The sequence below is a fragment of the Paramisgurnus dabryanus genome, chromosome 5 (assembly GCF_030506205.2).
Source record: "Paramisgurnus dabryanus chromosome 5, PD_genome_1.1, whole genome shotgun sequence".
NCBI lineage: Eukaryota > Metazoa > Chordata > Actinopteri > Cypriniformes > Cobitidae > Paramisgurnus > Paramisgurnus dabryanus.
The window spans coordinates 26956131-26983255 of record NC_133341.1 but is presented as its reverse complement, the minus strand read 5'-3'; the positions used below and the strand labels follow the sequence as shown (position 1 = coordinate 26983255).

At 36.7% G+C, this 27125-nt stretch overlaps 1 protein-coding gene across 1 annotated transcript in view; it reads right to left on the bottom strand.

The window, feature by feature from the left end:
* trpv4 (transient receptor potential cation channel, subfamily V, member 4) overlaps positions 1 to 26019 on the bottom strand; it is a 32756-nt gene extending 6737 nt beyond the window's left edge. The window contains exons 1-11 of the mRNA XM_065250754.2: positions 25867 to 26019; positions 22578 to 22660; positions 21115 to 21545; positions 18285 to 18460; positions 14102 to 14254; positions 12290 to 12430; positions 3989 to 4287; positions 3733 to 3912; positions 3368 to 3526; positions 1384 to 1476; positions 1150 to 1223 (exon numbers count right to left, since the gene is read on the bottom strand). Of these exons, the coding sequence (XP_065106826.2) occupies positions 1150 to 1223; positions 1384 to 1476; positions 3368 to 3526; positions 3733 to 3912; positions 3989 to 4287; positions 12290 to 12430; positions 14102 to 14254; positions 18285 to 18460; positions 21115 to 21545; positions 22578 to 22586 (1715 nt within the window). The 5' untranslated portion in view covers positions 22587 to 22660; positions 25867 to 26019. The remainder of the gene's footprint in view (positions 1 to 1149; positions 1224 to 1383; positions 1477 to 3367; positions 3527 to 3732; positions 3913 to 3988; positions 4288 to 12289; positions 12431 to 14101; positions 14255 to 18284; positions 18461 to 21114; positions 21546 to 22577; positions 22661 to 25866) is intronic.
* Positions 26020 to 27125: the final 1106 nt, after the last annotated feature.

Below are 27125 nucleotides of genomic sequence, written 5' to 3'. Positions count from 1 at the left end.
TACCCTTACGTGTTGTTAATTAAACTGCTGTAAAAATGTATCAGATGAATTTTTTTCTTCAGATGAATTTTTTTCCAAATTGTTTTGCTTAAATGTGTTAATCAACCTCAGTACTGATCAAAACTACCAAATGTTTACAAAAATTCCACGATTTTAACTCTTTAATTGCCAAGTTTATAAGTGGTGTCACTGATTTGGCCGATTTTCAATATAAAAAGTGCTTGTGGACTGGATTGTCGTGGGCATGTAAAAGATTAGTAAAAACATTGGCTTTGATGCATTTTTAGTTTTTGTGCAGCATTAGATTTTATTTTTTAAATAAAATCATGAAATGTTTGGAAACATTTGGTAGTTTTGATCAATACTGAGGTTGATAAAAATGAAAAAAATATAAATCTGATAGATTTTTACAGCCGTTTAATTTAGTGGCCATTTTTGTGTGACTAATGACCAATGATTAGTTACAACAAAAAATACACTGGTTGGCTATAGCCTTGTATTTTTTTAAAAAAAACTTAAAAAGTCTTGTGACATGGCCCCTTTAAATTTGGATTGTGGAAAAAGTCGAATAAGTTTTGTAAGGATTGGACAATATTTGTCAGAGATACAACTGGAATCTAAAAAAATACCTTTAAAGTTGTCCAAATGAAGTGCTTAGCAACTACATACACCCACAAAAAAAGTTTTGATATATATTTATATTTACTAAATATCTTCATTAAATATGATCTGTAGATAATATCCTAATGATTTTTGACATTAAAGAAAAATCAATTATTTTTACCCAAACAATGTATTTTTGGGATGTGATACATGTGGCTGATTTTGTGCTCCAGGGTCACAGATGAAGGTTACAGAAAGCATGATCTTGACTCAGCTACTATATGTTAGGTTTGCCTTTTAAATGTGAAATGCCTCAACGGTTCAGCAGTGCCACATATTAATTATAATTCATGTAAACAGGTTAGTGAGCTGCAGTCATCTTTGCATAAGTAGTGTTGTTTTTATGCAATGAGATTACCCATTAAAACTGCCAAGAAAGGAATTGTGGAATTAATTAAACAGTTCAATTAAAAGAGAGAGAAAATCGCCTTAGGGAAAGACACGGAGAGCAAAGGAAGACACAAAGAACGGGACCGAATGTCTTACTAGAGCAGTTGAAAGGATCCATCAATAAATAAAGAATTCACCCCCGGGCACTTCTTCAGGAAAAGATCCTTAATCTGAAAATCAACGTGGAAACGTGGATCAATTTACTGTACAGCTAACTAAAGAGGAAAAAACTACAAAAAGTCCTCTGAAAGAAGTTGAAGATGAATTAGTGTGCCAAATACACCAGTGTTATTTTAGTATGCTGTGATGGTAAACAAAAAAGCCTCTTACATTCGTTATGAAGAAAAATAGCCCAGAGGTCACGGTTATAAGCTCCCCTGCCAAACGTAGCTTGTCCCCGGTAGTGTTGTAGGAGTAGGGGGGCTGTGGAGGGTGAAAATGGTCACAGATCAATTATCAATTACACTTGACTCTATCACATGGACCATCTTTTACACAAAAGCGCTGGAGGACCAAACATGTTTCACACTGCATTCATACAATAAACATGAACAACCACACGGACAACTTCAACAGTAGTAGTAGAAGATTGAGATTTATGTTTATAAAGAAATTAATAGAAAAAATGCAAAGCCTAATACGACAGTTATATAAACCATTGTGTCTATAACATTAATAAGGCATTGTTTAAAAGCGGAGTTCTGAAACTGCTCAGCTGCGCACAAGTTCAAGATTATTTGCGATTTATAGATTTCATATCTAAAAGCAAGGGGTATGCAGATTTATATGCGTACCTTCGTTTTATGAATCACATGTATTCATTTTTTATAAATGATCGTAAGATCAAATGTAGGATGGTTTTTATGCTACGGTGACCAGACGTCCCCGTTTTCCGGGGACAGTCCCGTTTTTTGTTGTTCTGTCCCCGGAAATGTCCCCGTTTTACAGCACATCCAAAACAACCAGCAAATACACTGAAAAACTACGAGACAGATGAGAAGAAATTACTACGAGACAGATGAGAAAGCGTCATTATCATCTTGTTATCATAAGATATGAAAACAATTAAATTAAATTAAAGTAATACAAACAATTATTAAAGTAATAAACCAATGAAGTGAACTGAACACAGTATGGTACTGAGCATTTGTTTTGTGTAGGCTAAATATGGTTACATTTTGCATTATTCCTTCTGTTCTTCATGTTTACAATGCTATGAAATCAGCTGAAGTAGTACCTTAAAAGTCATTTTTTGTTTGTCTCTTGTATAAAAAAAGGAAAATAATTTGATTTAGGCTACAGAAATTGTTAAATTAATTAAATTAGAAACATTGCACTTACTTTCTTATTAGTATTTTTCTCTTTTTTTTAATACAAATATCAAAGAATTCTTAAGTCAAGATGCATTTTCTTGATGGGCAAAATGACCTAAAAAATAAGTCTAATCATTATACCAAAATATAAAATTTGTGCTTAAAACAAGCAAATTCCACTACTTAATTCAAGAAAAAAATTTAAGAAAACGATTTCTTGCATGTTTTAAGCACAAATTCACTTCGATTTAATTTTTTTGTCTTAAAATTTGATTTTTCTTAGGGGATTTTGCTTATCAAGAAAATGCATCTTGATTTAAGAATGTTTTGATATTTGTACAAAAAAAAGAAAAAATACTATTAAGTAAGAAGTAATTCATTTTTTGCAGTGAACCCACAACGATAAAAAGAAGAAAACTTTCAAAAAACTTTTGCCCCATTTTTTTTATTCCTAGATAACAACAAATGAGATTTCAATGATATTTTGACCATAGGAAATGTCCCCGATTTTCATTTAAAAAATCTGGTCACCTTATTTTATGCAGCATTTTATAAATGAGGTCCCAGGTCTCTGTACCTTAGAATGTGCACACACATTAGTTTGATAATGTAAAAATTTGGTTTAATAGCTTGACTATACAGACAGCTGCAAAATGTATGATATACTTGTATGTGATTTAACATAATTAAAATATGAGACTTTAGTCTGGATTTCAAAAATGAATTAAGAAGCATCAAAGTTTGATTTCAATCTCTGACATGGCCTTACTCAGCCAATATTAAATATATTTTCACAGGATGTTCTTTATATTATGTAGAAAACAGTAGATACAAAAACAGGCAGGCTCACATATGTTAGCGAAACGCTATATTTCTTAAGCTGAGCCAACAGTTTTGGAGACTTCTGTCTCTGCTCTTTCAAATAAATTGTAGCTGTACAACTGCCTAGAGGCATTGCCAAGAGGGAACTTATTGCCTTAAAAAAACTTGACTATACTCACTTTTCCCTCTGATGGGCGATAGTAGGCCACAAGAGTGAAGATGATCATGGTGACAAGGTATGAAAACACACTGATGTAAAAAGTCACAGCAGCAAACTTCTGCCACTTGGCCCTCAGCAGCTCATTAATGGGCTCCACAGCCAGCATCTCATGACGATTCTGAAAGAAGAACCAATAAATGCTTCAAAAAAGTTTACAAAGCTCAAACTGCCATGCTTTGCTTTCCTTTGTTGTTCATGTAAACAGTATTTCACTCTCAACCAGCATCTTTAAAAAGCAAGTATTTTGGTTATCCCCATTCCCACAACACAAAAAATGATAGAAGTCCATAGAAAACAGTTTCTATCATCTATCAGCATGTTCACCTCAATCTTGCTGTTGTAGACAAGTATTTCTAAAACAGATACTTCCTCTCCACAGGTATCCAGGGAGGAAAGATCATAGAGATTGGAGTACACCGGTCCATAAGCCCAGTCCTTAAATTTTCGAGAGAAATGTCGGGCCTCCTCATCTTTAATCTCTCTCCGAATGATGTGTTGGAACACCTGTAGAGAAAAACGTTTACTTAAGGTTGCACTGAGATTAAAGTGAACTGAATGCTAGTTAAATGTTGGCTCTTACCCCAATTTTGCCCAGCTTGGCAGCCATCATGAGGGGGGACATGCCATCATTGTTAAGTAAATTCTCCAGGTTGCAGTCTGGGTACTGCTTGCAACATTTAATGAGCAGCAAGTCATACATCTTGGTGACAAAGCGAGTGTTGTCTCTCGTGTTATCTGCGATATGAACCAGGGCATGCAGCACCGTGTTTCCCCTGGAGTCCTGCCTTCGCAGATCTGCCGCTTTGTGTGTATTCTCGGTCAGGTAATGCACCATGTCCGGCTGGTTGGTACAAGCTGCGAGTGAAAGGGGAAGCTCACCTGACCAATGAGGAAAAAGACAATATAAGTTTATCGGTGCTAGTTCATTATAGAGATTTGGGAGACACATTTGATCAAAATATCTAGTATGAATAGTCAGAAACAATGGTTAAAATGGTCCCTTGGGTCGTACCTAAAGATGTTATGATTACCAGTTTATTGATTAACCGTGATAAATGTCCAGCGATTAGTATTACCACATGATTTTTTATTACCGTTATTGATGAATGATTGATAAATTACCGTTAAACACATTCATTCACGTCTGCTCCCATGTGTTTATGACGACAGTGCTTCACTGACTGAATTTAAATCCAAGTAATGTTCACATTTAGGGAAATTTAGTTGTACTTACACATGTTTACTTTATATTTCTTATTCCGATCCATATTTCTATTTATTTCCCATTAAATTATATGATCTGATAAGTTTCTAATAAATAAAGTTTCTTTATCGTTTCATCCGCAATTGCTTTGAGCGCAGGTGTTGTGCAGTTTACTCCTGGGTCATAAAGTACACCCCATTTCTCACAACATACGCAGACAGATGACTTTAAATCCGTCCAGTGTTTATATGAATCTGATTTACTCACATGTGTTTTATCTAAACTACATAAAAATGTATCTCACAAATCCAAATGTGCAATGATTAATGTTAAAGTCGCCATGAAACGGAAATAGCATGTCTTATATTCCCTGTGGTGACCAACATATTTGTGTGACACAGCTTCTGAAATGAATAAAAGGTAGGGCTGTACTTGAATTTGTCCATCGAATTGTTTGGATCGTTTGAAGTTGGGTCATGTTGCTATTTGATAATCGCTGGGATCTTTATCCTGACCCCGCCCACCTGCCATATCATATGAGCAGAAGTAAAGAGAGATCGTTTCGAGGAGGGGGGGGAGATTTTGGTTTTTGATTAAATAATTATTTTTTATTAATTAAGCTCATAGATAAGTCATTTGTAAAGAATATTTAAAAACAGTTTTTTTATTTAAATTTCATAGCAACTTTAATGTTATTTATTTGATGTTTATGCAAACAAAAGTGCACTTACATGTAGGCATGGGCCGGTTACCGGTTTCCAAGTATACCGAGGTTTTAGAGAGTCAAGGTTTTAAAACTACAAAAATTTTATGTGATATCGTTTTCAAGGTATATGCTGTGTTTACACAAAATTAAGTTAAATAATTAAGTCATGTAATTGATTTGATGTTTACATTTAATATTATTAATATTAATACATTTTAATTTTATAATTTTTTAATTATTTGAAAGAATATTATAATTTAAGGCCTTATTTTTGCCTGGCATACATGTTGTTTGTTACCTAAAAATAAAATGTATTGTGTCCAGTTAAAAAGTTGTTGTTTGTATATGCAGACATTTAAAAATAACACATTTTAGTGTTGCAATGACAATACTGCAACACCTTGAAACCGTGGTATTTTTGCTTAAGGTTATCATACCGTCAAAATCTCATAACCAATGATAATATTGATAACCAAGGTGATTTTGGTCACTATAACTGAAAATTTTAATACCGTTTCATCTCTAGTAATATCCCTTAAAAATCTCCTAGTATGTATTATATACAGATATGTAAACATTTGGTACCCATATGTTCTTTTGAGGTACTAATATGCACTCTTTGGTACTAATATTTACTTCTGAGGTACAAATATAAACTTTTTAGGTGCAATGATGTGATTTTTGGAAGGGTGCTGCCAGACCTTTTCTTTCTGACAGTGTGGGAATCAAACCCGTGACCTTGGCATTGCTAGTGCCATGCTTTACCAGTCCATATACACACTGTAAAAAATACTTTACTGCCTTAAATTTTTTTGTTAAATTAACTCACATTTACAAGTCACATCAACAGAGATGAGTTGTCACAACTTATAAAATATAGTGAGAAAAGTCAACTAAATTGTATAAGTTATAACAACTCACCTGTAGTTATATCAACTCATCTCTAGTCAAGATAAATAATAGTATGTTGAAATGACTTGTAAATCCGAGTTGGTTCAACAAAAATGTTTAAGGCAGAAAAGTATTTTTTACAGTGTAGGACAGCTCAAGACATGTTTTGTTAAAAGCTCACCCTATATAAAATAAACCTTTTACCTTTCTTTATGCCTTTTTGAAGAAACTTTAACCATATTATTGCCTCTTCATCGCTTTATTTTTTCCTCGCTGTTGTAGTTCGCTTTAGATTAAAGAATCTGCTTAATACAGAAATCTACATTTAGTTTATACTAGCTGAACAGGTAACCACACTGAAAAAAAATTATTCATTCAATTTACTAAATTTTTTAAGGTAAGTGGTTACAACCAGTTTATTTAAGCTACATTTTTAAAAAAAACTTTTGTTTAATCATAGCTTAAATAAATTGACTGCAACCACTTTCCTAAAAAAAAACCAAAAAAAAAAAAAACAATAGTTAATTGAATGAATCGAATTAATGGATAGTTCATCCAAAAATAAAAACTCTCTCATCATTTCCCCACTCTCATGTTGTTACAAATCTGTATAAATTTCTTTGTTCTAATAAACACAAAGGAAGAGATTTTGAGGAATATTTGTAAGCAAACCGTTCATGAGCCTCATTCACCTCCATAGTATTATTTTTTCCTACTATGGCAGTGAATAGGGCTCATGATAGATTTGGTTACAATCATTACTTAAAATATCTTTCTTTGTGTTTATTAGAACAAATAAATCCATACCAACTTGTAATGCACAGTAAATACGCTTTTGATGAATACTGATGATCAGTTATGCTAGCCTTTTTAGACGGGATATTTCCTTCTCATGTAGGATCTCTGCCCAGCTATAGACACCAACCTCCAGATGTTCCTTTAATCCATAATATTCCCCAGTTTCCCCAACTAAATACCACAATACAATTACCCCCTAAAATCAATCACTCTTTCGCCAGGCTCAACAAACAGGCTTTGATCTAAATGTCACCATTGATATCCAGTAGTCAATTAGCACCCGTCTCACGAGAACCCTTCACAAACAGCAAAACCAAACAGAAACTTGCGAGTGAGCTGTTGCCAGGGGTGACAGATCATTTTCATGTCACTTCTTATAGAAACGCTTCGCTCTCATTGATTTGCATGCGCTCGGAGAGCGGTTAGCGTGACTGCTAAATCACATTAGCTGTCACCGAGCTTGGGTTTGAGATCACGTCACCGCGAATCTCCGCGGCGAATGACTCCCTTCGCCCTCAGATCAGAGGGGATTAAACACTGACAGCCGTGTCTAATACAAATAAAAATCATTTACAGGTGAATAAAGGAGAGATGGAGACTTCTGGCAGGACACCAGAAAAGATAATCCGGTTCTGTCATCCTCGGATTATATTAAAATAGTTGTGCACCTCTCAATCAGCTCCAAAGCGGACGTTGTGTTTTGTGATTTAAAATTGGTGAGATGTAAATGAGGTTGAGGAATTCTCAAATTCTCTGCTTAGAGAATACTACTTGTTTTTGAACTTTTGGAAAGATGTGTTAGCTAATGGTGTGTGAGCCTAAAGATCGAATCTAGCAAATGTGGCCCACTTATGATAAAACATATTTGGGCAAGTTTTGGCAAAGATACGGCACAGTAAGCACTAGCTAATGGGTGGGTGAGCCTAAAGTGTCCCAGATATAATATAGCAAATGTGGCCCACTTATGATAAAACACATCTGGGTCGGTTTAATGCCCGCAAGCATTATCTGGCCCACACACAACAAGCCACCACTCATCCTAAACCGATTTGTCACACACGGGCCAGGACTGGCCCACACACAACAAGCCACAACTCATCCTAAAACGAGTTTGCTGTACATGGGCCACTCCTGGCCCACACACAACAAGCCACAGCTCACAGTTAAACCGGCTTTTCGCACATGGGCTGTATATGGCCCACACACAACAAGCCAGAACTTACACTAAAACTGTCTTTATACGTGTGGGCCAGATACGGCCCATATGGCCTTTGCTGCCATCGGAACTGAGCCGTATGTGACATAGTTGGCCCAGATGAGGCCCGGGAGTGCATGCTATCTGTGTAAACTTTAAGTAACTTTAAATTCTGCATGACCCTGTTAACCATGGATTTTTGAAGCAAACATACTTTTTGTGTATTGATTACTATTGGCAAAACCATGTTTTTACTACAATAACCATGGCTTTGTGGCAAAAACATGGTTATTTTGTGGTTACCATGGTTTAACTATAGTAAGTAGAGATTTGCTATATTGAAGAATATTGCAATGGCAAGCTAAATTATGTTGTTTACGATATGTGCAACGGTATTTCTTGATAAGGTGGGACATAAAGTCAAAGGGAAAGGCAAAATAGTATTTTATGTCAAGATTTATTTTTGAAAGAAATATAACTTTAGTAAGTAACATTTTGGTCAAAATGTAGATTTATTTACAACGAATTGACTAATCTGAAAAAAAAATTATAGCAAGCTTTTTATACCAAACCATATACACTTTTAGAAAGAATTTACACATCTTTGTGTTTTAACACATTATGTGTCATTTTAACACATCATGTGTCATTTTAACACATTATGTGTCATTTTGCATTGATTTTGAACAAATGTTGTGTTAAAAGTAACACAAAATGTGTTGATTCTGTCAAAACACATTTAGTGTGTTGTCCCACAATCAACATTAATGTGTTGTTTTTAACACATCCGTTCTAAGAGTGTAGTAGCCATAGAAAAGTGATGCCCAGAGGTAAATTTGTACATTTTTAATGCATTTACAATTATAATTATAATTTTTTATAAAGTGTAAAATGATTTATTTTTGATTTGAATAAAGAGTGAAGTTGGACATCACTTTAAGCCACTACTGTATATTCACTACAGCATTGGTCTCCAACATGGTGCCCACGGGCATCAAGTTGCCCGCACAGAAACTGTGACTTGCCGCCAAAGCAAATTCTATTAATAGCCTCAATTTACATTTTTATTTCATATTTTTAATATTAGCTTGGCTTCTTTTATGTAGCTTAACATTTTAAACAATTATAAAATAAAATAAAATCAACAAGTAAAACAAAAAGGTTTTGAGTAGACTAAATAAAAAAGTAGCTCTCCATACTATGATTTCCATTGTGGTAGCCCTCACAAAAAGGTTGAAGACCCCTGCCCTTCAGAATACAGTTATATAGGCTGTAGTAACACAATCTCGACAACAGGGGGCAGAACATGATCAGGCATCATGAACAAAACACCCAGACATTCAATCGACTCTCCCAGTACATGCCTTATTACTGTATTTTCCGTTGCAAACACAGAGACTCCTTTCACTCGCTTACACGCTTGGTACATCCGCACATGTTTTATTTATGACATAATGTCTTATTTTGATTTTCTTCAAAGCTCCACAAACAGTTTTGCTCACATCTAAACATTTCATGAATGCACAAACTGTGTAACGCTCACCACGCTTTCCAACCAAACCAAAAGAGAGGTGTTTAAGAAACAGAACAGAAAATCACCTGATGTTGCCATGGGAATAACTGGGTTTTCCAAAATGGCATGAATGCCTATTGGTTATTCATAGGTAAAGCAATCCTGAATGTCTCATGAAGTAACTTCAATCTCCTGAATGTCTTCAACAACAGAGATAGCAAGGGAACAAACAGCTGATAAAGAAAGAGAAGGAGCTTCCCACACATAGCTTTGGGATAAGTGTTGAAATAAAGTTAGTTTTATATCATCGAACCAGTCTCAAACTAGAGTATAAAATGTGTGTTATTAAAGTTGACCGAAAGTGGTTACTGCCACTAAAACACAAAATCATCCAGCAAAATGAATGAAGTGATGACCATTACCATTTACTAATATATTTAAGGGAACAATATTAAGGGAACAATAATTTTATTTATGAAAATAAAATTTTAAAACAGTCTGTGGCATGATAAACATTTGTTATTACTGTACAAAGAATAATCAAACCTTTATTTTAGGGCTGTCAAAAGATTATTTGCGATTAATCGCATGCAAAATAAAAGTTTTATTTTTTGTGTAATTATGTGTATTATAAATATATATATATATATATATATATATATATATATATATATATATATATATATATATATATATATATATATATATATATTTATATTTATATATTTATAATACACATAATCGCATGCAAAATAAACGTATTTTTTTAAAGTATTTATAATACACATAATTACACAAAAAAAAATACTTTTATTTTGCATGCGATTAATCGCAAATAATCTTTTGACAGCCCTAAAATAAAGGTTTGATTATTCTTTGTACAGTAATAACAAATGTTTATCATGCCACAGACTGTTTTAAAATTTTATTTTCATAAATAAAATTATTGTTCCCTTAATATTGTTCCCTTAAATATATTAGTAAATGGTAATGTTCATCACTTCATTCATTTTGCTGGATGATTTTGTTTATATATATATATATATATATATATATATATATATATATATATATATATATATATATATATATATATATATATATATATATATATATATATATATATATATATATATATATATATATATATATATTATAAATATAAATAAAAAAACTAAAAACATTTTTCTTAATTTCATACATGTAGGTGTGTATTTATATATACACACACACACACACACACACACACACACACACACACACACACACACACACACACACACACACACACATATTATGCAAACGCAAACTTTTATTTTGTATGTGATTAATCGCCATTAATCTTTTGACAGCCCTACTCTTTATTTAAAGGTGCAGTGTGGCAGTTTTAGTGGCATCTAGGGGTGAGATTGTGAATTGCAACAAACAGCTCAGTCCACAGCTCACCCCTCCTTTTTCGAAACGCATAGTGACGCTACGGTAGCCACCACAGGACAAACACATCATCGTCTGAGACAACATATTAAAGCTCACGTAACACACGCTGTTTCTGCATTTCTGATATTAATCTGGAGTACCTATGGAGTAGTATGACATCCTTTATATCTCTGAAGAGTCTTTAGTTTAATCAGATTTATAAAAGAAAGATTAGCTTTACCGAATCTTTCCGATAACGTACGAAAAAATGAAGAAGGAGGAGTTATAACACGGGAGGAGCGAGTACGAGTCATGCAACACTATACAACACTGTTTTAACTTATGATTCACTACATGTTCGTATCATTTATATAATATACACGCGCCTATTTCCAACATAAGACAGAAGTCTTACTTACCGCGTGTAACTCGTCATGAAAATCCACCGCATCAAACACACACACGCAAAACTCCGCTGCTAATCCGGATAATAAACTATATCCATTGTTTCCATAAGGCTGGATGTCTTCTCCTTACATCCAAAAACACACTTCTTGTTGTGCCATTGTTGACTTTTGAAATTAAACAAAGCTGAGTGGCGTGATAAGCTGTTAGCAAGCTCTAGCGTCTCCCGCTGACTGACGGCTGGGCGGGGTTTTCCAGGGGAAGTTTTCCGGCGGAAGCCCATATAAAGAAGTGATACGTATCGAAAACCCCTGAAACGTCAGTTAGAACCGTAATCGAAAAAAATTAGCCGAAACTTGTACGAACCCTGGCGAAGTGCATTCGGCACAGAAATACTCTGAAACACGCCCAACTGCATTTTTGACACTTTGCCTACGTTTAGCATGAGGAAACAACTCTATAACTGTGTTAATAAGTCAGAATGCTTGAAATACCATTAAACCCCCCCTTTAACAAAACGCAATCCATTGAATCCATTGAATCTTATTAGTCTACTGTAGAAACATGACGGCGCAAAATTATAGTTGGACCCATGGTGCATGTAGATAAAAACGGCTCATACTTGGGTAATAAAAGCAATACAGTACATTTTGTAGGGTCTTAATGCACCACTAATAATATAATTATGTATATTATATTGCATTTCTGTCCCACATTGCACATTTTAACCAAAATTATTATTTAGAAACTCACCAAAGTAGAAGTATCCACCCTCTTCTTTGGGCTGAAAGAATCGGCCCCTGGCTTGGGCATGAACATCGGCCTCCTTCTCCACCAGAAGCTGTACATACTGTTTGCAACGGCGCTCTATGGCAATATGCAATGCCGTCTGACCTATGGATGTACCACATTTTGTATTATGAAGACGTCAGTGCCCAACAACATATAATGAATCGGCCACAATGATCACAACAAACTGCTCTCTCACAGTACAGGAAAAATGCTATCTATGATGCATCTTATCATATTGTGCAGTAGGAAGCAGCAGAATATGAGATACTGTAAATTTAACTTACACAGGAAATAAAGCAATATAAAAATAAGGAGATACAGCACACGCCGTCACACAGCCTGTACCGTATACAAGTTTAATACTGAGGTCTAAATGTTAAAATAACCACCCTTGCAAGTTTTTTGTTCTCATATTTATTACAGATGGGTAAGGAAATGTTTATTACAGGGGAGGTCATGATACAAACCTTTATTCAGCTTTGGTTTCGCAAGTATCACATCATTTTACTTCGTGTGTACACTGATAAACAGAAGTGATGTGCATCTGTTATTCGATTAAACAAAGCACCACCCATGTGTGCACAAAACCTGAACAAAAATCTTACGTGTAGTACCTTCATGTGTGTATTAACAACCATTCGTACACAGATAACATCAACATTGCTGATCGCAGTGGATACACAAAGTACCTTTCTTATTGGGCATGAGTGACAATAAAAAAAATCCCGCAAGCCTTAATCCAGAAGTAAGTGCCAGAACTAAGTTAGGTTCGGTTCTTGATCACGTCATATATCAAGTACAGATGTGTCTTATTGGTTTGTGATGTCCTGTGTGAACCAGTCTTTAGAAATAAACAGATTTTTTTTCTAAAATGTATACAAACTAACTGACTAATGTTTGCCAAACTGACTAATGTTTACCAAATACTGTTAACATCTGATGTATTTTATTTGTTATCAAATTTATTAAAGTGATAAAGAATGCCTGACTTAAGAAGGTGGTTTTACTGCAATGAGAACAATGGGGACGATCTTGACTTAATTTTAGTTGTTTAATGTATTTGTGTGTGTTTTGACTTTACGTCTGCAGAAGTAAAAATATAGCCAAAATATGGAACCGATGTGTGACTGATTGCATCCTGAGGAACTTCACAAGAAAGATAGACTACACAAAGTCCAAAGAAACCGATTATTGTGTATTCCGAGAGCTGCAGATTCCAAATATAAATGTGAAACAAAAGATAAAAATGGTAAAAACAGGAAATATCTTTCAAACATTTTAACGAATAAAAATTAGGTTTTGAATATAAAGATAGGACAGGAAATGCATCATCCACATGAACGTCACACTTTAATGTCACTGCACAACGCTTATTTTGGCTACTGGTTTTTGAACATTTATTTTTGTGCGTGTAAAGGAAATTTACGTAATATTGCACTGGGTGTGGCCCTGCTGTCAAATTAAAATGGCTGGTGTCCAGTCCTAAATAGACATGCCACTGAGGAACAGCAAGGACTCTTACAAGTTTGTAAGGACTCTTTGTACAGCGCAGGGTGGAGGAGACTGCAGGAGACTCAAAGGCAGCTGTCAAAGGGTAACACAGTCAAAGCACAAATTTTGAACCAAACTCCATGTGACGTTTCACCAAATGTGCTTTGGCCATGCCCTGGAGGAAATGCCAATCCATAAGGATTATAGAAAAGAAGATGTTCAAAACTGATATTTTTGTACATCTGTAGAATCTGGTCTGTGTTTAGTGGTTGGATGACCCACCTCTGTAATATACGTCTCTAAATGGTGTGTTGATGAACTCTCTCAGGTTTCCAGTCTGTTCTGCGATGTCCAACAGTATGGGGATGGTGTCGTTTTGTCCATTCTGCAGATTCAGCAGAGCTTTTGGTAGACATGTCTTCCCTGTAGAAGGCTCTAAACGAAATATAAAGGAGAGAAAACCTGTTTACTAGATTTTAAAATTTTCTCAGAAGACAACCACCACCATTTTTTCAATATTTTACTATGTTCTTACTTCTTAGACTTAGACGAATTAATACATACCTATCTTTTTCAATGTGTGCACTTAATCTTTGTACAGCGTGTCGTGAATGTGTTAGCATTTTGCCTAGCCCCATTCATTCCTAAGGACAAAATAAAATGTGGCGATTTTTTTAAGCGGATAAAAAATGAGAACTATATTGTATGACGGAAGAGCACTTAGTTTGCAGTAATATTGACAGAAGTTTGAGCGAGAGGGGGAGTAGTCAGGAGGGATGATGTTACTACACACCAAGGTCAAAGTGCTGCAAACTAAGTGCTCTTCCGCCATACAATATAGTTCTCATTTTTATCGCTTAAAAAAATCACCACGTTCTGTTTTGTGCCACCATACTCATGTAACAGTCTTTAAATAGGGAAATCTTGGAAGTGTTTGGTGGCTTCTAAATTCATCCCTGTTTGGATCCTAAGGAATGAATGGGGCTAGGCTAAATGCTAATACATTTACGACGCGCTGTACAAAGATTAAGTGCACGCATTGAAAAAAAAAATAGGTATGTATTAATTTGTCTAAGTTGAGGTAAGAACATAGTAAAATATTGAAAAACTGTGGTGTTTTCCTTTAAAGCAATATTCCAGTCAAATATCAAAATTCCCCCATGATGTACTTACCCTCCAAGTATGTTTTTCAAAATGTGTTTTATCATGGAATTCTCCACACAACTACTAATACCCCTGGTGAGTCTTAATGATTGCACAGAAGTTAGTCAAAAAACACTGTAACTGTCAGCTGCAGAGAGAAGGCTGTTTCGAAACAACTCTCTAAGGGGGCGTGCACACCAAAACTTTTAAACGCGTCTGAAACACCTGGAGGTTGCCGAATTCCAGCTGTTTTTCAGCTAAGTGCTAGCTTTCTTCAGCTAAGCGCTTTGGTAGCTCTGATACTTCAGCTTTGAGCCGGTTGGTTGCTGTGGTAAAGTCCCGATCCTCTTCCACTGTGATTGGATGGCCATGTGAGAACTGACATTGTCGAGCGGAGCTTTTTACCCAAAGTTCAATATTTTTTAACTCTTGGCGCTCAGCGCCAATTTTCAGTGCGCAAGAAAACCGCTAGCTGCTGGCTTTTTTGAAAAAAGCTTCCATTGGAAACAACTGAAAACATGCACCAGCCGTGGGCGTAAAAGCTTTGGTGTGCATGCCCCTTACTCTTCTCTCCCCAGCTGCTTATTTATATCTGCTTTTTTACACACCTATGCTTGCACAAATCACACTTCACTTGCACAGATCACACTTTAGACCTTCGCAGAATGGATAGTATCTAGTTATGTCTAGCACTGAGAGTTGTACACTTCTATTTTGAGTAATTCTAAGACACAGCTGGTACATACACAGAATGTGCAACAAAAAATCCTACATAACACCTTTTTCATAAGTAACCACATATCATTAAGCTTAATGTCTTATGCTAAATATACTTCTATAAGTCTATAAAGAAAAATAAAATTACAGTTTTCAAAATATGCATTTGTTGCGTCATGTGAACCATGTGGATCACAGGCGTCAAAACTGTTTATGATAAAAGAGACGCTCACGTTCACAAAAAACACGCAAGACACTCCCTTAACAGTAAACTCTGGTTACGCATGAGATTATGAGAGTATCTGTCAAACACAAGCGTCTCTTTTATCATAAACCCTTTAGACGCCTCTGCAGCAGGCACTTATTTTGACAAGACACGTGATGCACAAAGGTTCACTTGACGCACCGAACACATATTTTGAAATTACGAACCACACACGACGGGCTACATACATGTTTTGACGAACTTCGCATCGTGCGCCCTTGAAAAAAGAAGTCACCTGTCACCACTGCTTTGAAGCCCAATAAGTGGCATGCCATATTGTACAAAAAATATCCATATTTTAATCTTTTATAAACTAGAATAGTTAAGCCATTTCAGATTCACGGCAGAGTCACTGTGCTATGTACCCATGGCAACGAGCATTTACTACGCAAAAAATCTTACGTGAATCCAAGACGGTGCCGTTACCAGAAGCTAGTTATTAGTTTATAAGGTAGCGTGCACATTAAAGCATTCAGCAGTTTTTCTGAGCTTAGCGCTTGAGTGCAGAGAGTTAAAAAATATTCAACTATGGGTGAAAAATCTCAGCTCGTCAAAGTCAGTTCTCATTCGGCTGTCCAATCACAGTGGAGGATGGGCGGGACATTACCACGGCAACCAACCGGCGCATCGTTCAACGACTAATAAGCAAAGCAAAGGATCACAGCAACCAAAGCACTCAGCTGAAAAAAGCTGGCGGTCAAGCTTTGGTCTGCTCTTTTTTGGGGTTTAAAGTCAGAAATTGTTCCCTGCTCCCTGTTTTGTTCCATTATAAAGCTTAAAAGAGCAAGGACATTCACTAAAATAACTACAAATGTCCTCATCTGAAAGATGATAGACATATGTATCTCGGATTGCTTGAGGATGAGTAAATCGTGGGGTAATTTTGATATTGGGTTGGAGTATCGCTTTAAGGTCTTCTGAAGAGCATGTAAGTGGTTTGTTCATGCCAGGGTTCCATAATATAAAGAAAAACAACTATTTGTAAAACCATAGTTAAACTATAACTATTATGGTTCTTTGGTTTCATTTGTAATAAAAATGTTTCGTGTTCATGTTAAACTGTCAAACGATTTAAGATGGAATGAATCATTCAACAATGCATGACTCATTAACTCCTTGAGTTTCTAATACTGATCGTCTTGACTCAGGTATGGGGTCAAGTGACACCTTTTCCTGTGGTTACATTTGGTTTGAGAAGCTTGAGTTATCTGTCTGATCCTCTCTTGAATTTTTTGACGGTTTGCTGTGATTTCTGACTGCTCTCTGTTAAAAGTTTGCTTAAGTCTTTGAGACAGGAAGTGTCTTGGCAGGTCATGAGCAAATATAATAGAATTTCCTTACTTATATGAAAAACTGAACCACAAGGAAATAATGTCATAATAACACAGGATTTCAGGGACATGACCTAGTTCAGTTAAAAGCAGGATTTTTAACAAAAAGAGGAAGGCATTATTATAAATCAGGTGCATTGTGTAACTTTTAGAAGGATCTCTCAACAGAAATGCAATACATAACTATATTATCGGTGGTATAAAGACTTTCAAAATGAACTGTATTGTTTTAAATATCTGAGAGGTTTTTATATACATACAGTGTTGGGTCCACTTACATGTTAGTTGCCATTTGCTCAATAACTGATTGTTGTTTACTTTTAACCAATAAAAATTACACACTGCGACTTCTACTACAACTAAGGTGCTACAGGTAAAGTACCAGTGTATTTTTTATGTTATGTAGAAAGTTAGTGACTGACATCTTCATTCAACATTCACTTTCACTGAAGGAAAAAAATGAAATAATTTCTTTAAAAATGTGTCATCTTGTGTTCCTCTAAAGAAATGAAGTCTAACAGGTTCAGGGTTTGACTATAATGATGACAGGATTCACAATTCTTTTATAAATTTCACAAGTTCGCATTAACATGTAATCGCTAGGGAATGAGATAAAGCATATTTGGCGTGCTGTCCAAGGAGAGGGCTCCGAGCTCGGAATTTCAGCCCGAACCCAGAGTACTCCCCCTCTTTAACTGGGATGAATGAGACTAGATGAGAGTGAGGTGATGGGGTGGCGGAGGGATGCTTCAAAAAATCTGTCACGGGGCAAAGGTGAGGGACTGGCACCTCTTTGCGGTGATTGGTTGGATCACCTGACCATGCTCCTCCCGAACTTAGTTAAATAAACGTCAATTAATAATTGACAAACAATTTTATTTGTATTTTGGGCAGTACACCCAAGACTAAAAACCATGCCTTAAACAAACACACTTTACACCAGCTCACATTTGCTTCATTGTAATTTGCTGTAACCGAGCTCACAGACTTAACCATTCCCATAATGCACCTTTGAACTCTTCATCTGTTAGCCTCTTTTCTTGCAACTGTAGATATGGTAGGAGACCATCCAGAGCTTTCGGGTCCCCTCGTGATACGGCTTCAAACAGCAGCCAGCGGTTGAAGACTTTAAGGACTGGAGGCTCTGGGGATCCATCGTCACATGACATCTCCATTTCTGCCTTCCTGTGGAGGTAATATAACACTTTTATCATGTTCATAACGCTAAATGTGTTCCTGAACAACAAATATAGCTCAAATGTAAAAGCTGCTAATCAAAAATGAGATAATTATATTAACCGAATGCTCTCGGCATGTATTATGTGTTCCTCAAACACCTTCGCTTCAAATCTGCTTAATCCTGGTCTTGGGCAATTCAGAAATACCTCTTTGTTGGCAGAATCTGCTAAACCCCATGTTGATTTTTCAGCAAAGTCCTCTAGGTGCACGGAAGAAGAATCGAAACGAAAGTGGATCACACTCAAACTTGTGTCCTTTGTGAGTACTTGGACAAGAATTCAACCCAAATGTGACAGTGACGTGGACCACAGTGCCCGATAATGAGTTTTTCAGTTTCTTCATTTCTCAATGTTTTAAGTTGCATTTTTAGTGATTTTGCAACTGTTTACTATGTTATGTCCAAAGAAGTGGATTTTTTTTAGAAGTTGAGGTTTCTGATTTTCAAATTGTTCAAATTTGTTAAATTCCAATCAAATGACTAAAGTGACATTTGTGAAAAACATTTTCATTGCCATTAAAGTGAAATTACTGAACCTAAACATAAGAGCCTAAAATATATCCTAATTTTCCAGCTTCCCTAGAGTAAAACATTTGATTTTAAAGTTTTAAAATCCATAAAGCTGATCTCCGGGTCTGGCGCTACCACTTTTAGCATAGCTTAGCACAATCCATTGAAACTGATTAGACCATTAGCATCGCGCTAAAAAGAGTTTTGATATTTTTCCTATTTAAAACCTGACTCTTCTGTAGTTACATTGTGTACTAAGACCAACGGAAAATTAAAAGTTGTGATTTTCTAGTCAAAGTCAGTCAAAATAAGCGAGTTAAAACCGATGGTCAATTTTAAAGACCCACCCTAAATGACTTGAACTTCGCCATGCCATGGTATACAAGAGAAGTCTCTATACTGAGGGGAAATGTAAGCTTTATAACCGACTCCAACATAAACATTACTCCAAAAGCATTCATGGAAACAACATCAGACATTCAGTAGACCTACTGTGCACAATCAAATAAGTATTAAATCATTAGTAAACCGTCTGTCGCACAAAACACAACATATACAAGAGCAACACATCACCTCACAATCTATTAAGAAGTTTTATGGCTGAATACCCCTATAAAGTCATCTTACCTAAGTTTTCCCACAGCTACTGTACTGTACTGTGCTGAACTTATTGGCTCGAACCTCAGTCTGCACTGTGTCACTCAGTAAACAATGTGTCTATCTGTGTTTTACCATTCATAGAGATACAGTAGATGTAAACAGAATACCATGGCACTGTTCTTGTAGGGTCATTATGCACCTATTACTTTAAAGGGCTTATTATAGTTGTGCATACGTCCTACGGCGTAGCCATGACAGCGTAGGCTACGCGTCAGTTTTTTATATGGCGCTTTTCCATTGCATAGTACCCCATGGTTTGGTTTGGGTCAGGTCAGCTCACCTCACTTTGGCTTGGTTAGCTTTTCCATCAAGTTTAGTAACACCTCAGAGTGGGAGGGATTATAGGCGTGTTGTAAAATTTGCGCTGCCTACTGCTGTGACATCATACAAGTGAGAGCGTCGTTGGAATGCTATACATCCCCATACATTAATTTATTTCTCAGTCCGCCACAAAATTAAAATTGACCACCACAAATATATAGTTTGCAAATCGCATTTATCACTACCTCTGTCTCACATGACAGTTTCTGTACAAACACCCGTGGCGTAAGTCGACGCGTTCCGCTGAGCCTCACTTAAGTTGCCTTTAAGCATATGCAGACGTGCGCATCGCAAATGTGCCGCCACAAACTGCAAGTCTTGAAAAAACTGGTATGGTGTTACTGATTCTCAACCTATGGATGTTTATCTTCGCTAAAAGGGAGTTTGGGAACTTATAGCTAAGCACTGATGACAACAGGTTTACTCGAGACAGCGCAAGCTAGCATGAAGGTAAAGCTAATCTTACATTATAGCGATGACGCCGGTAGTGATGATTCTCTCAGAGCAAACAGTGATAAACAGTCTTTTCGCATCACATTTTGGTATCAGCTCGGGTCGCTTGGAACCCCAACCAATGTGGTACTAAAAAAAGTATCGGGTACTACGTACTGCACCCAGTGGAAAAGCCCCCAAAAGTAAGCTGACCCGACCCAAACCGTGGGGTACTGCAATGGAAAAGAGCTAATATATACTTTTGCGTCATCTGCAAACACACGCGCAGACCGCTGGTAGGCAGTATCCTCGCATATAACAACAGTAGCAGCTCTACCGCCAACGAACCAGCAGCTTGCTCAGTTAACGAAGTTTGAAAGAAGTAAATAAACAGCGACTTTTGTTGCAGTTTCAGCTAAATTACTCCTCAACTTGGCCCATCTTTGTTCTCACCGTTGCAAACGGAAATACCTATGACGCAGTTTTTTATCTGATGGGAGGGGTTCTAGTGAACCAATCACAACCCTTTGCGGTCATTAATTGAAATTAATTGGAATCTAACTTTGGTGCTCCTGATCTCAAAATCAGGTTACTGTAAAATACTTTAGCCTGGATTTCACAGACAAGGTCACATAAATTTGTTAAGTATGCATGTCTAAAAAAAGCTTTTGTTTCTCACCCTCGTGGAAGCTTCTTCCTGCGTTTCTTCTGAATGTTGGTCTCCCTACAGCTGCCATAGTCAAACAGAGAGTCCATAGGTGCCTTCTTTGGTCCGGGTGCTACTGGATACTCAGACTCCAGGAGGTCCATAGGATTAGGAACCGCCTTTTTAAAAGGCCCCGGGAACCTTATTCGCATGTTCTGCTTTGGGTCAAGATTTTGCCCTGGTCGAGCTGGACCCTGGGGCGAATCTTGGGCTGGATGTGGTTCATCCTCATTCTCCACTAGTTCTGCCAGAGACGACATGGGAAAATTGGAATCTTCATCCGCCGAAGGGTCCTTACCCTCTGATGAGTCCTGGGCAGCAGTCCCAGATGGCGAGGAGGAGACTGAGTTTGACTCCGTTGTGGCCAAACGATAGCGCTTAAGTAGAGCGGTGGCAGAAAAACCCTAGTGGAAAGTCAAGAGAGGATGAGAAACATTTGAGGACAGATGCAATTCAGATGGCTAGATTATGGGGATTGGATACAGAGACTGGTGAGAACCATGGCATAGTGACTGACATATCAAAATTTGGTGCTCATATAGATCCAGTTCTTATTCTTGCTTTCTGTCTTGTCTTATTAAACACTGTATAAGTGTCAAAAGAGGCCAAAATAAATACATCCAGGATGCACTGGACTATGAGATCTATAAAAAATACCTTTCAGTCTTGCAAGACAACGCAAGAATAATTTATCTTATAGTAACATTTTGTCATTTTTTGTACTTACAAACTAATCTAGACCACAGTTCAAACTAGTGTGGCATGGAGTCCAGTGACATTTCTCTTTCACTTTGCCACATGTTTGTTGCATAAGAATTGACGTCACTAGTAAACTTGTACCAAACATCTGATATTACTGAAAACCATGTAATTTAAAACCAATGAATCCTTCTTGCAAGCAATTGTTCTCTGGTCTGGAAGCAATTTTGTTGCATCATCTGTAATGTTTACATGTGGCCGCATGTAGCTTGAATAGAAAGACACTTTACAGTCATTACTTTATATAGTAACCAACATTAAACTGTGCATTTAAATGTGTCTCTGGTCTAGCAATAGCCACAATATATTGTACATACCATAAATATATAAAAACTTTAAAGGCGATTTTCTCAAAATGTAGATATTTTGCACCCTCAGTTGTATCTCGGCCAAATATTGTCCTAACAAACCATATATATTATATTCAGCTTTCCTATGATGTATAAATCTCAATAAAACCGCAAAAATAATGGTTTTGTGGTCAAGGGTCACAGCAGTTTCTAATGAGAACACTAGAGAAAGACAGGAAGCGATAGGGGAGGAGAGGGCATTAGGATCAGAAAAAGACCACATGCCTAATTTCGAACTTGGGTCACACAAAGTGCTGTGACTAAGAGTACTGAGCACACAGCCACAGCTCCGACATGTCATATTAATACAGAATATACATTACTTACTTCACTCATTGTCTTGATAAATAATAAATATCTTCTCAGGGGTGCAAAGTAGTGTCAAGGGGTCTGCTGGGGCCCAAACAGAGCTGTAAGCAAAATAATAATAGGATGATGTCAAAGTTTAAACAACACAGCTGTCACTAAACAAATCAGAATATACACACATCGTGAAATCTCAGCCAACATGCAGTTTTGACAGTTTGTCTACTTTGTTACCATTTTTTGTCTTTCCTGGTTCATTGATTCTCACCCTACCCTGGATTTGTTTCGGATTACGATTTAATTTTGTGGAGCCTTTGAATCCCTATCCAGTCTTTGAAACATTAAAAAACATCACCATTTTTGTTTTCGTACTATGGAAGTCCATTTCCCAGAAAATACATTACTCATAATCCCTCTGTCCCATTCTCTTCCGAGTTCAAGGGTAAATTCCTCTGTGCATTCAACTATTAAAGTTTCGAAAGTCTCAACTCCCGAGGCAATAAAACGATGACGACATCAAAGAACATTTAATGCAGTCCAAAGCCACTTTTTTCTGTTTAAAGTGAACATATTCCATTGCTTAAAAAACCACGTTATTTTGTGTATTTGGTACAATACAATGTGTTTGTGCGGTTTATGATTTAAAAAACACATTATTTTCCACATACCAGGGCTTGCAAAATGTTTAACTCCCTGGTAGCCCTTCGGGCAGGCACTCTTCAGGCTTTGGTATCCCAAAATGAATGCAAGTAGTCCGGAAAAAAAATAGATTACTTTTAATGTAGAATATTGAGACAAAAAATGTATTTAACACATAATATTATCAAAATACAATCATTACTACAAATATTTGCTTCTTACTGAACTGAAATATCTATAAACTTCAGATTCATGCTTTCATGAACGCGCCCAACCCCCACCCCTAAATCCTTTTTGTCGTTTATTGGCTGAAACACTTTGTTTTGTTTTGTGGTGCTAGGTTTGGCCACTATGTTGTTTAGGGATGCACCGATACCGATACTGGTATTGGGTATCGGCCTCGATACCACATTTTCTAAAGTACTCGTACTCGTTAAAAGTCCCCCGATACCAGGGATCGATACCACGGTCTGAGAAATGTCTATGTTTGAGTGGCGTGTGAGGGGTTAATGCCTCTTGTGCTGTCCAAAGAGGCAGGGTTTACAACAAACTGGAAAACTAGTCCCTTGTTTTTTTGTTAAATTATATGACTGAAGCTGTTACCTGTAAATTTAAATCAGGTTTTTTATTAAGTACTCGGTATCGGTATCGGCAAGTACTGAAATGCAAGTACTCATACTCGTACTCCAAAAAAGTGGTATCGGTGCATCCCTAATGTTGTTATTGCCGTTTGTGAAGCCTGGGCTGTCTACAGAGATCGCTTTTTTACAGTTTGATCAGCGGATAGGCAGCAAGCAGATAGTGAGGAGATGTTTACTGTATGAAACAAAAAATGTTTTATGGTCTAAAACGCGTCAATTTGCTTAGAGCACCTTTAACTTACAGGCTGAGTTCGAAGCGGGAGGAATTATGATAATGTCGATCTTTTCTACATCAACAATCCCAGGAATAAACTGTTGCACACAATCCGTGTGTTTGTTGTGGTCCAAGATAAAAAAATTACGTTGGAGATGATAACTTGCGTCATTGTTTACTTTGGGGTGTGTACCTTTGCATTTCGTTAGCATGTACTGATACACACACACCAAAGGAAGTGTAAAATCGTGAATCGGATAATTGGTGACCTTTAACACACAATTTTCAAGTGAAAATGTAATTTGTAGTGTCATTTTTTGTTGTTGTTCTGATTTTTGGAACCACCCACCCAGTTGTTGATGTACGTTCAAAACATTAACGATCAAAATATATTCAAACCTGTACATTTTGGTTATATGCAAATGAAGAGTGTAAAAATTATGCAAAACAGCTAATTGTTGAAATAATGTCATGGTGAAAAAATAATGACAGAATTTTTACGTTTTATATTAAATTTTTTGTAAACCCTCACTTTAAACGCAGACCCACAACATATAATACTGCCATTTGGGAAAACGCCAGCTTTCGGGCCAAAAGATTAAGCTCCTCTCCAAAGGACCAACAAGCGTGGTCGTGTTTGGACACGCCTGAAGATCTCCTTAAGGATCATACACTTTCCGAAAAAAGGTACAAATGTTGTCAATGAGGCGGTACCTTTTCAAAAAGCACACTTTTGTACCTTAAACGGTACAATTTTTTCTGAGAGTGTATCAAGAAGTTTAAGTATAATCACATAGACACATAAGTTATGTTACATCACAAATGCGCTCATTTAGATTAACAACACCTCTCCATGTACACTATAGAGGGCTTTATCCATATTTTCCTAGGTTATGCTCTGTTTAGCATGGACGTTTTCGTCAGCCCCCTGTGTTTGCTTAAGCGGGCGTTGGAAAACCTAACACAAACCCCCACTGTCCGTGTTACTGCCACTGGCCTGGCAAGCACTATCCAAATAGTGGCTACAGAAGTGGACCTGGATTGAGGCTCGACTGCAATACAAACTATTATCACAGAGAGTGAAAACAGACTGTTGAAGGGTATTTGATAAGCTCTGACAACATAGAAGCTTAACGCTTTTGGGAACCGGAGGGAGCACTGGTGGCCCATCTGGGCATGTAAACAATAGTGCTAACTGGAAATAAAACAGATGGAAAGGACAATGTTATCTACTGTGCATAGAAAGATTCTAGTTGGGAATGATAGATTCCTTCCCTGGAGCACCAGAAGAAGATTTACACTTCCTTCTTCAAATATCAAAGTCTCAAAGGAGTTAAACAGCTGCTGTTATGTGCAATTGTATGAGATTGTGGGAAAAAAAGTAAGTGATCCAAGGAGTTTTCCTACTGACAATGCAATCACAGCTCTGATCTGATTCAACTGTAAAATTCCCAACTTTGAGAAATGAGAGCAAGACTAACAGATCAGTGCAGGCCAAACAGGTTCAGATGTCAACACACTTAACGTTAGTGTAGATACAAACTACATAATACAAACAATACTGATTTTGAGATACAGGTAAAATGGGAAGAGGAAGTTGTTTAAAGCTCTCTACGGTTTAAGTAACACTCTTTGGTGCATACATCTGAATTATTTTGTTTTTTGAGTATGTATCACCAAGTCAAAAAAGTAACTTTTTAGCAGTTTAAATGGTCCTCTGATGTCTTACATATATTTTACTCGTTTCACCGTTTGAAATGAACATGCAATAATTAACGTTACATTTACTAAAGCTATTGATAAAAAAACACCTCACCCGCACAAATGAAAGTTTTCCTTCCCCTGGTTTCGTTTAGTGTGACTAGTAAATCCGCATAAAATGGCAAATTCGCGCTTTCATTCATCTGAGGGAATCCGTAACGCACTTTTGTGGCGTTTCAGAAAGCGCTTCATCTTTCAAGCTCTGTGTTTCAGGCGGTATGGGAGAAAGGCGTGTTCGACTTCATGTGGCGCTGCGCAAACAGATCGGAGCATTACATCACAGTACCGCGAGCGCGATTCGAAAGCTGTGCCCGCGCGGTACTGTGATGTCACATGCGGGTTATTTTGCGCAGCGCCGTACTGGAAAAGGTGTGGTTTCAATTTCTCACAGCCCACTTTGTGAAAACCTGTGGAAATGAGCGTTAAGGGCGTGAATCTCTAATATATGTAAACCGCTTCTTCTAAATGTAGAAGCCATAAACGTAAACGTTAATAATAGCAAATTAGTAACTTGCATTATAACTGCCCTACTTATTTTTTTTACTTCCTAAATAACAAAATTACCTTTTAACTTGTAATTGTCCGTTTTGTAAAGCAAATGATTCTTTTTTTATTGTACAAAAATGACATTTGCAATGACATGTTTGTAGATTAATTTGCGTTACTTACATCAATGCAAATGCAGTCATATTGACACAGATAGTCAGACATATTGTGAAGGTCATTTATAACAGGTCTGACCGGTTGGTTGGTTAATTTACATGACAGAGCCTGTCAATGTTTTCTCTTTATGTAGAGCTGTACTTCCCAAACTTTATCATTCAAGGACCCACCTAAACAAGTATAATCTCAAGACCCTTCACATTTTTTTAAAATGGAAATATGGGGGGAAATACACACATAAGTAGCGTACTTCTTATTTTCCTTGTCAATGAAATATAGGTTTAACTGCATACTAAAACACCTTTAATAACGTGTCAAAACGATTATTTTGTCTAAACTAATTTGTGTGGCATTCACAGCAACAGCCACGTGACACGACGCAACCCACCATATCCCACTGTTTGATAACCACGCAGAGCATCTGAATGCAAACGGCGCCCTCTGGTGTTAGGGTGATGACGAGTTACACTTTAATGCATGATTATTGGATTTTCATATTTGTGGCTCTCCTTTATTTTATGCATTTGAAAAGGTGTGAATATGAACGTATTTACATACATGTATTTGATGCGAAAGCTATCCAGCTAAAAAGTGCAGTGAAATAAATTGCATATCGATGTATACTGTAAAAAAAAAGAATGAAATTCAGGC